Genomic DNA, 11,514 nt, shown 5'->3' on the forward strand with positions numbered 1-11,514 from the left:
CACTAACACTTCTCATAAAAATAAAAAGTAAATATTTAATTTGATCCTTAAATATTTTTTTTAATAGACAATTTAATCAGAACAAAATAATATAAAAAAATTTTTAAAATGATAACATTAGTAAAATAATAAAATGATATTTTAATTATTTTTAAATTTATAATATTTATTATTTGTGAGATGTGATTAATACTATAAATTAACTCATTTTTTTGTAAAATAACTAAATAACTTTTGAAGAGCCTGATTCATCCTAATCCTCACCCATAAAAATAAAGTTTGGCACCAATAATTAGTCTTCAAACTAAGATACCAGACACAATAATAGTGTGCCTCAATTTTTTACTTACAAACAAAACTGTACGTTTGAAAAAAAATGATCATAGAGTAGATTGGCTGTTTACTGAAAACAAATAATAAAAAAATAAATTGCTTTGTTTTTTCAACATTTTTGTCTTGAAGGGTGAGTCATGTTGAGCCAATTGCTGCGATTTATGTGGTGGGCAATAATATTTCATAGAATCCATAATTAATTATCCAAATGCGTTGGTGCTCAAAACAGAGAGTTTTTTACGCAACAAAATCCTGAATGCTTCCGTGGAACTAAAGAGAACTAGGCAGAATCTTTCACAAAACCTTCAATTATTAAAATGGAATCAGAACATACAAAGTCTTCGATTCATTTGTTTCGGTAACCATCATTTATGTGCCACGTATAAATCCAAGGCACAAAGAAAATCTATTAGGAAAGTAAGCTAATCAAGGTTACAGTTGGGCAAATTAATAAATAAAAGTAATAGAATTGTGAAAATTACGGGATTTTTTTTCAGTATCTATTTAAGCGAAAAAATAAAAAAAAATGGATCTCATATTCTGAAATTTTTTTTACCATATTTAATATATTAAAAACTTAAATTAAAAAACAATGAAAGATCGAGTTTCAAATAATAAAATCTCCATAATAATAATAATAATAATAATAATAATAATAATAATAATAATAATAAACACGATTAGAATCTAATTATCTAGCCTTAGATGTTTATATCGTGCACGCATTGAAAGTTGAAATAAAAAAAAACTATTTTAATAAAGAAATCTTGAAGTGCATGAGCATCGTCACATTATAACATCGTCATCGTCAACATTCTTAGTAATGGACTTATAGAGATTTGCGCATTTGATCTTACATTAGTTTTCAATTTTAAATTTCAAATAATATAATTATATAATATAAACGTGCTTGTTGCTTCCCTCAGAAAGCACCCGTAAGTTGCAATAAAATTATACATTTTATATTAGTTAATTCACATGTAAGCACTTGCAGTTGTTAATTCATGGGTTGTAATAAGAGTTATTTATTTCTAATAAAAGTTATAACTACATAAAAAAAAAAAATCAAGGCAAAGCTATTTATTTCTAATAAAAGTTATAACTACTCTTCCATTCTTATTCACACAAAAGTCTTTAATAAAAGAATTGTTTTCACAGTGTAATCAATGTAATACTATATAAAGAATTCTAGTTAATTAATATTTTTAAAATAAAATAAAATCTAAAAATATTTTTAAAATTTATAACAATCCTTAATATTTGTAAAAAAACAGAGTATATATATATATATATATATATATATATAAAAGTCTTTTTTTCATCAAAAATAAAAGAATTCAAACACACAATCTCTTAAATAAATATAAAAAAATTATACTATTTAAGTTATAATTCGTTAAGTTTCTGTTTATTTTCTATTATGGAGATAAAATAAGTGTAAGGAGAAATTCAATACAGTTGGCAATATGATAATCTGAGATCCATAGTTCCATACACAGTCAACATCAAACTCCATACAAAAATATCAGATAAATTAAATTCATGTAACTAACCACACCTCACACACACCCACACACAATGGCACACTCCATCCATGAAGAAACTGAAACCACCACCGCCACCCCACTCCTCCGCCGCAATTGGTGGTGGTTCCAAGTCCCCTCCACCATCAAGCTCAAAACTAGCCTCTCCTCAGAGCTCTCCGGCGCCGTCGGAGATCTCGGAACCTACATCCCCATCGTACTAGCACTCTCACTAGTCAACAGTCTTGACCTCACCACCACCCTCGTCTTCACCGCTCTCTACAACATCGCCACCGGCCTCCTCTTCGGCCTCCCTATGCCCGTCCAGCCTATGAAGTCCATCGCCGCCGTCGCCATCTCCGAATCCCCTCCTCTCTCCATCCCTCAGATCTCCGCCGCCGGACTCTCCGTCGCCGCCGTCCTCCTCTTCCTCGGCGCCACCGGCCTCATGTCCTTCCTCTACCGCTACCTCCCTCTACCCGTCGTTCGCGGCGTCCAGCTCTCCCAAGGACTCTCCTTCGCCATGTCCGCCATCAAGTACATCCGCTACCAGCAGGACCTTGCCACGCAAACTTCAGGAGCAGCGAGGTCCTGGCTTGCTCTCGACGGCCTCCTGGTCGCCCTCGCCGCCACCCTGTTTTTAATTCTAACAACAGGTGCTGGCGTGGACGACCATAGCGCCGCCGAGAACACGCAAAGAGAAGAGTCGGATGAAACCGACTCTCTCAATAAAACATCGCAATCAAGAATTAGTAGGAGAATCAGATTCCTATCAAACATTCCCTCCGCTTTGTTAGTGTTCTTGTTTGGCCTTGTTATTTGTTTCATTTCTGACCCTTCAATCTTCGGCGATCTGAAATTTGGACCGTCGAAGATCGCCTTGATCAAGATCACGTGGGATGATCTCAAGATTGGATTCTTTCGGGCAGCAATCCCGCAAATTCCGTTATCCGTTTTGAATTCCGTTATTGCGGTTTGTAAGCTGTCTGGGGATTTGTTCCCTGGAAAGGGAGAAGCTTCGGTTATGAAAGTTTCGGTTAGTGTTGGTTTGATGAACTTTGTTGGGTGTTGGTTCGGAGCCATGCCATGTTGCCACGGAGCTGGTGGTTTGGCTGGGCAATACAGGTTCGGAGGTAGGAGTGGAGCTTCGGTGGTTTTTCTGGGGTTGGCAAAATTGATTCTTGCATTGGTTTTTGGGAACTCGTTTGGGAGAATCTTGGGACAGTTTCCGATTGGGATTCTTGGGGTTTTGTTGCTTTTTGCTGGGATTGAATTGGCTATGGCTTCTAGAGATATGAACAGTAAAGAAGAGTCTTTTGTTATGTTTGTTTGTGCTGCGGTTTCTCTTACTGGGAATAGTGCTGCTTTAGGGTTCATTGTTGGGATTGTGCTTTATTTGTTACTTAAATTCAGGGAACTTGATTGTGGTGCTTGTTTTGGGTTTACTACTAGGAAGGTTAAGGATGAGGAAGCTAGTTTAATTGGTAATTAACAACATGATTAAGATTAAGATTAAGAGAAGGTGATGGTGATGTGAAGATGTGATCAATAAATTTGTGATCTTGTGGGAAATTCTCACTTGGGTATGTGAGAATCTATGTGCCTTTTTTTTTCTCATCGCCTTCTCATAGAAAGGACTAAGTTTATGTGAATTTATGTTGTTGGAATGTTTGTGTTGTAACATAAATTGTATTTATAAGTAATGGCGTTATCTGCATTTAAGTGTGTTTTTGGGAAATTAATTAGTAACATCTTAAGGTCTAAGTTTGGAGAAAATAATGTTCTTCTTGTAAAAGAATAAGTTAAAAAAAATAAAAATAAAATGTTGGGTGCCTGTGCAGTGGGGAACATAATTCATAGTATTATTATGGGATCTAAGAAACTAAGGGTATGAATAGAAAACATGGGACATGATTGCTCATTTTTAAGGAGCCAGACATTTTTCCTCTGTTTGAGACGAACCACAATCATTTGTTACTTTTGTGCTTTTTTCTAATGTAGAAATATTAATTTATTGAATGCTCAAATCAAGTTAAACAAAAGAAGGTGGGTAATGGACATTGGACAATGGGGTCAGAGGGTTCTTCTTCTTCTGTTCTGGCCAAGTTGTCATTTGGCATTTGCCATTGCCAATAGATTCATTCTACTTTATACCATCATATGACAATTTCTATCTGACAAAATCACAATGACATAACAATGAAGCAAACATGAAAAATGTCCCATAAAAATATAAAAAGAAAACCCTGCATTTGCCGCTACTAATTTTGTTATTTAGAGAAACAAGGCAGATAATTTTCTGAAAAGTTTTTACCATGGACTTGTATATTTTTCTTAAAAAAATATTAAATAAGTCTTTAAGAAAATTTTCATAAGTTCCTAATAGAACGATGAATTATGTTTTAAATATTTGAAGTACCTATAACTATAAGATTTCAATTCTTTATAACTTGCTTTGAACTTTTTTTTTCTAAAATGACTCATAAAATTCAACATATATTATATACATAAATTCTATTTAAAAATATATCGTTAATTAATAGGTTACTGTATAAATAAGGCAAAATTCAAATTCTAAAACTTATTTAAATAGACGAGTAAGTTGACACATTATTATTTAAGCATCTACTCTAACGAAAATACTAAAAATATTTTTCCATAAAAAGATATTTATGTAGCTAGACTTTAAAAGTATGATTTATAAGAGAAAATAATGGAATAAAGAGAATAGCAATATTTTTAGATAAAAGCGATACTAAACTTTTAATGGTAAAAAAGAAATATCTTCGTAAAATTAAACTCTACAATCCATCATTTAATGGTAAAAAAGAAATATCTTCGTATAAAGACAAATAGACAATTATAAACTTTTCATTGAAATATTTATCATATTTTTTCTTGTATTTTATGATATTTTCTAATTCAACAAGTCAATGACTAATATATTGCAAATTAAAACTCACTGGAGGATGGGAATGGAACTTGTCTGCTTAGGAGGATCGCCCACTTTGTGTGCCTCTACAATAACCGAGGGATTAGTCATTAGGTTTCCGACCTTATGGATACTCTGGTGCAAACTTTTTTATTATTTAATACTTTATTCACACATACTTATTTACAAGCCCTTTTAGATATTTTTGTTTTTCAAAAACACAAACGTACAATTGTACCAACCATATGTGATTTATTTTGTTTTTTCTTGGACAGATGTACCCATATGTGCTTATTCATTTGTCTTCTTTTTTTTTTTGTTCCATTTTGTTTGGGTCTTGTAATTATATTATAGATAGGTTCTATCTTCAATTAAAAAACATAAATATCTATCGTTATTAAAAAAATTAAGTAGATTGGGCCTTTTGGGTTGTATTACTTTACTTTTTCCAACATCGACACAAGGTTGTGTACTTGTGTGTCACTGTGTTCTCTTCAATTTTTCTTTTTCTTCCTTTTTCTTGTTTTGATTATTTTTTTAGGGCCTAAGCTAAGCTAAGCTAACCATATTAATCAGTATATTCTGTTGGATTAGTTTGAGGTAGCCATCAAATTTAACCCATATTAAACCAACCGAAGATCATATGAATGAAGATGACATAAAATTGCACCCCTAAAAGCTAAATAAATAATATTTTACATTATTGCGGTTACCAAAAAAATGAAAAATATATTGCACTTGCAACATTTTCATGAAATAAAGAGTTTTGCTAATGATGTTTTAGAATTACATGATACGATTTTTTTTAATAATATTTTTTCAATGTATTGAATTTATTAAATCATAAGTTTATATATGTTATAAAAATTTTTCGTAATTTTTTAAACTTTAACAAATATTCTAACTTCCTGAAATATTCATTAACAAAATCTAAAATAAATAAAGGAAAATGTTGGCATCAAGCCTAATGTAAACCATATAACAGTAAAAAAAAAAAAAAAACCATATAACAAGATTTAAATTTACATGTAGTAATAATAATATAATAATAATCCTCTATGAATAAAGCAAAACGAGTGATAAGATGTACATCCTTCATTCTCGAAGCTATAATTAGTGACATACAAACTACCCTCCAAGCAATCAAGCATCAACAATTATTAATTATATTAGTGTTGACATCAACAATGATATGTGTTGTAGTTTGTATATTTTCTAGGAACTATATATTATCTAAAAATTAAAATACATGAATGAAAAAAAAAGTAGACTCATTAATTAAGTTTTGTTATTTTGCATTCTGTAATTACTGCAACAATAATTGAATAGCTCTAGATAAAATAGGTATGTAATTATAAATATTATATAACTTAAATTATGGATGCTAAGTTAAATAAAAGAATTTTAAGTTATTATCTATTTAGCATTTTACTATATTTTAAAGATCAACAAACTCTTCTTTACTTAAATCATGTATAATTAAACTTTAATGAAAACAATATAAGATGGTGCAATGCTTTGATTAAAGTCCGAAGAGAGCTTTTATGATATAAAATGGAGTTCTCACCTAACTTGCTTGTGAAGTTAAGATGATTGTGTGTTTCATCACCCATAACAACCATTTTCACAAAAATAAGCAAAGCTCCTTCCACCACATTGCAAAGGACCACTTCAACATTAATAATATATTATCTAAGGAAATTAAAAGACTTTTGTAGTATTCATTTATGTTTTGATTTTTCATGTATTTTCAACCCGATAAGTCGATAACTAATCTGTCGCAAATTAGAGTTTTATTTAAGGGTTTGTTGTTCGACAATAGATTGCTGTTGGCCAATGAATTACTGAATGCATAAAGCGAAATTCAAACCCTGACATTTACTTAAACAGACTAATAAACTAACTACTACATCAATTTAAATTAGTTAGTAGTATTTACTTATGTTGAACATTGCAAAGGACCACTTCAACATTGTTGTATGTGAATGAATACTTATTTTATTTTATGTTAAATATTTATTTCATCATTTTTAACGCAACCTAAACACAATTTATGTGTGAGCAAATTAAATATCCCTATTCTTAATAGAAAATTAATTAGTTGGTTTAGAAGGTGATTCCAAAGATCTAAAATTTTAAACTATCACATTAGAAAAACTCTAGGAAACCACTTACTCCTTCTACTATGTAAGTAATTAATTATAAATACAAAAAGGAATATCCTAATTTATAGAGTAAGAAAATGAGAATTATTTTCTATGAAAAAATAATAAAAATTCAGTTATATCAATATATTGCATATTTACTATATATGTGAACAATAACGGTAATAATTGAAAAAACTTTTATAGTATAGGTTTAATTACTCTGTTGGTTTCTATAGTTTTGCGAATTTTTTAATTAGGTCTCTATACTTTTTTTCTTTTTAATTGGGTCCCTGCACCAATTTTTTTTAATTAGGTCTCTCTTAGTAGTAATTGGCTTAATTATATAGGGACCCAATTAAAAAAAAATTGGTACAAGGATTCAAATAAAAGAAAAAAAATATAGGGACTCAATTAAAAAAAAAAATTTTAATATATGAATGGGTTCATCTGACAGTAGGCACCAGTGGATTTGATATCTTGGTAAAAGAGGTGGGCAAGGAAGCTTATGGTTCGCATCGTAACATGAACAATGTTGCGGATGATGTACAAAGAAGCGATCACTGGGATTATGCAACAACAAAAGGTAGTGAAAATGAAGGCACTGCGTCTGGAACGTCAACAAAGCTGACAGGTTATGATCATCAGGCTGAGGAAGTTGCCATGAAGGTGCTAAGGGAGGAGGTTGAAGATGAGGGTAGACCTGTCATTTCAGAATTAATTTTGAACGAGTGGAGTTATGACAATTTAATACAAAATCAAATTAAAACGGTAACACAACAGCCTATTAATGAATGGCATAAAGGAGCGACGGATTCGGCGGGATTTGATGGCTGCAATGAAGGTGAATCTGAGGCCACTTTATCATGTAACTATAGTGGATCACATATTGGGCTGGGAAAAGGGGTAAGTGTGACTAGGCCCAAGGTGAGGGGATTGATGAAAGCTTCAGTTATGTTCCGTTTGGGCCAAGAAGACCCAGGATCAGGTCCAACATTGCAACCAAGCCCACAACGCATCAAGGACGCTGGTGGATCTCCTGGGCCGAATTCCTGTGAACGAACCCGGGTAGGAGGGCTCCGAGCAGAACGGATCGGGTCTGGCCGTGAATATGAAAGGCCAAGGCTTTCCCGTGTCTGGAGGCGCGACGGCAGCTCATCGCGTCAGGAATGTACAGGGGCAGAACAACGATGCTGGGAACTGGCGGTGATTACCGAGCCGGTTCAGGCGCGCCCTTGGGTGGGTGAGGAACCCACGATGGAAGTCCGGCAGATCAACAACGAAGGGCAACGAACCGTGGAGGGGGAAGAAGGCTCTGTCCGAGCTGTTGAAGGGGAGCCAAGGATGCTTGGCCATGCTGAACGCGGGGATGATGATGGAGGCTGCCGATCGGTGATGGTGGTGGACCAAGTAAGGGAGGGCACAGTGGATGAGATCATGGCTAACAGGATCACAAATGGCCATGATGAAGGAACAATATTCGGCCTCCATGGGGAAAAAACTGTTACTGATGCTAATGAAATCAATGGGGCTGGATTCATGGAAGCCACTAATCTCACCTATCAGAACGCTAGCAAGAGGGCAGGTGTTGATATTAACTAGCCGGGGGAAAAAGGTCATGCGAACTCTGATGAGGGCAGTGGCACTGAGGCCCCAAGCCTGGATGAGCAGGAGTTAGAAAACAGGAAGACCTGGGAATTAGCAAAGGAATCAGGAGCGGTGTTGTATGATGAAGAGGATGACATCATGGCTATTCTTCAAGAACAGAATGAAGAAATCGCTCGGAAAAAGAGGTTGGCAAAACAGAAAGCTAAAGCAAGACGGAGCAGGCCAAAATCCCACAAAAAGGTGTGTAATTATACTGTAAAATGACTATAGGAGCATGGAATGTTAGGGGGTTAAGGGGGGATGGGAAGATGAGGATGATCAAGGACCTAAAGAAAAATTATAGACTGAACATGTTAGGTTTGGTAGAAACTAAAAAACAGACCATAACAAGATTTGATGTTTTGAAAATTTGGGGAAATGGCTGTATAGGGTGGGAGTATGTGGGATCTGATGGTGCCTCTGGTGGGCTAATGTTAGTATGGGATGAGGGTTTTTTTAAATTGCGTAATTGCTATAAAGGAGAGAGATGGTTGTGTGTAGAAGGGAGTTTGGTGAATAGTAATGTTGAGTGTGCTTTTTTCCTAGTTTATGGTGCGCATTCTAGAAATGAAAAACTTATTGTGTGGGAGGAGTTGAGCTACATATCTGGTTTGTGCCAGGGTCCCTGCTGCTTTCTTGGGGACTTTAATGAGATTGTACAGGTGGAGGAAAGACAAGGCACGGATACGTTAACTCCATCGGCGGAAGATTTCAAGAATTGGATAGCTGACATGGGTTTGGAGGACTTGCCAATCACTGACCGTAAATTTACATGGTTCAGAGGACGATCTTGTAGCCGTATCGATAGAGCATTGGTCAGTTTGGAATGGCTTGAGGTGTTCCCGGAGACTCGTTTGAGAGGTGGGCCACGGGGGTTGTCAGACCACTGTCCTATTATCGTCGAGGTTAATAGGCGAAGGGATGGCCGGAGACCATTTAGAAGTCTAGATTCGTGGTTCACTCATGAAGGGTTTATGAGATTGGTTAAAGAAGAATGGAGAGGGCTAGGCGACTTGCAATTCACTGACAAATTAAAGGCTTTGACTGGTCCTCTGGGAAGGTGGCATAGGGCGAATTTTAGCGATATGGATGAGAAAATTGCAAAGTTTGAAGATGAGATTAAGAAGCTGGATGATATGGTGAGCAACGGGGTTTATGACGGAACGATGGAGGCTAGGAGGAAAGCCTTACTTAAGTGCTGCGAGAAATGGTATGTGAGGAAAGAGCTACATTGGAAGCAATTATCAAGGTCGAAGCACGCTAAGGACATGGATAAAAACACCAGATATTTTCACAACTTAGCTTCTGCGAGAAGGAGGAATAACAGGATTGATGAGCTGGTTATTAATGGACGTCTGATAAGGAATCAAGCCAGGATTAAGGTTGCCATCAATGGGTTTTACAAAAACTTATATCATCAAGAGAGGTCGCCCAGGATAGGTTTCAGAGATGGTCTAGTGAATGTGATCTGCGAGGAAGATGCTTTGGCATTAGAGCTACAACCGACACCACAGGAGGTTAGAGAGGCAGTGTGGGATTGTGACTCCTCTAAGGCTCCAGGATGCGATGGGTACAACATGAACTTCATAAAGAAGTGCTGGGATGAAATAGGCACTGAATTCACAACAGCGGTATTGAACTTTTTCCAATCATCCAAGTTACCGACAGGTGCTAATGTTACCTGGGTGGCATTGGCCCCCAAGTTTACTGGAGCCAAAGAAATCAAAGACTTGCGGCCAATCAGCATGGTGGGGTGTGTGTATAAAGTGATCTCGAAGTTGTTGGTTAGGAGAATGCGGGGAGTTATGCCAGGTCTAGTGGGTGAGACACAGACTGCTTTTGTCAAAGGTCGGAAGATCCATGATGGGGCCCTGATAGCGTGTGAAACTGTCCAGTGGTTCAAACGAAGGAAAAAGGAAGCGGCAATTGTTAAGTTAGATTTTCAGAAAGCATATGATAGGGTGAAGTGGAGCTTTGTGGATCTTGTTTTGCAAAAGATGGGTTTTCGAGAAAGGTGGAGGGGCTGGGTTATGGAATGCATAAGCACGTCTTCTATGTCAGTGCTGATAAATGGATCGCCTTCTAAGCCGTTCAAGATGGAAAGGGGATTAAGGCAAGGTGATCCTCTGTCCCCATTTTTATTTGTTCTAGTTGTGGACGTCTTGCACAGGATGATTGCAGAGGCCGTTGGGAACGGTCGTATATCGCCGTTGTTGGTAGGGAGGAATATTATCCAGCTGTCACATCTTCAGTTTGCAGATGATACGGTTTTGTTTTGCCCACCTGAGGAAGAAACTATCAAAAATTACAAGAGGTTACTACGGTGCTTTGAGTTGATGTCGGGCTTAAGTATCAATTTTGACAAATCTAGCTTGATTCCTATTAACTGTGATGAGATATGGGTACGGCGTATGTGCAGGGTGTTGGGGTGTAAGGAAGCAACCCTTCCAGTAAAATACCTGGGAATCCCGCTTGGAGCAAATCCGAAGTTGATTAAGACTTGGAAGCCAATTATAGACAAAGTGGAGGAAAAGCTTAGCCTATGGAAAGCCAAGGTCCTCAACAAAGCTGGTAAGTTGGTGCTGATCAAATCTGTGCTGAATAGCCTCCCGGTGTATTATCTGAGCTTATACAAGATGCCTAAGACGGTAGCGGAGAAGTTGATCTCATTACAGAGAAGGTTCCTATGGAGTAAGGAGGATGGGAGGAATGGTATGGCTATGGTCAAGTGGGAACTGGTGCAGGCTCCTAAAAGGCTAGGAGGCCTAGGAATTGGAGATGCTATGATCCGAAACACAGCTCTGCTCTTTAAATGGTGGTGGCGGTTCTCTAAGGAAGAGTGTCCGTTGTGGAAGAAGGTGGTCTGTTCTTGCAATAATCTAAATCCAACTGTGCCTTTGTCCACCCAAGAATTACCAGTGCGGGGGGGGCCGTG

General features: G+C 36.3%; 1 protein-coding gene across 1 annotated transcript; it reads left to right on the forward strand.

Moving 5' to 3' along the window:
- The first annotated feature begins 1,847 nt into the window (after positions 1–1,847).
- LOC130949852 (molybdate transporter 2) lies at positions 1,848–3,573 on the forward strand. The gene has a single exon (XM_057878466.1). It carries the CDS (start codon positions 1,912–1,914, stop codon positions 3,346–3,348), a length of 1,437 nt encoding a protein of 478 aa, XP_057734449.1. The 5' UTR covers positions 1,848–1,911; the 3' UTR covers positions 3,349–3,573.
- The last annotated feature ends 7,941 nt before the right edge of the window (positions 3,574–11,514 follow it).

This window comes from Arachis stenosperma, chromosome 9, assembly GCF_014773155.1.
Source record: "Arachis stenosperma cultivar V10309 chromosome 9, arast.V10309.gnm1.PFL2, whole genome shotgun sequence".
Lineage (NCBI taxonomy): Eukaryota > Viridiplantae > Streptophyta > Magnoliopsida > Fabales > Fabaceae > Arachis > Arachis stenosperma.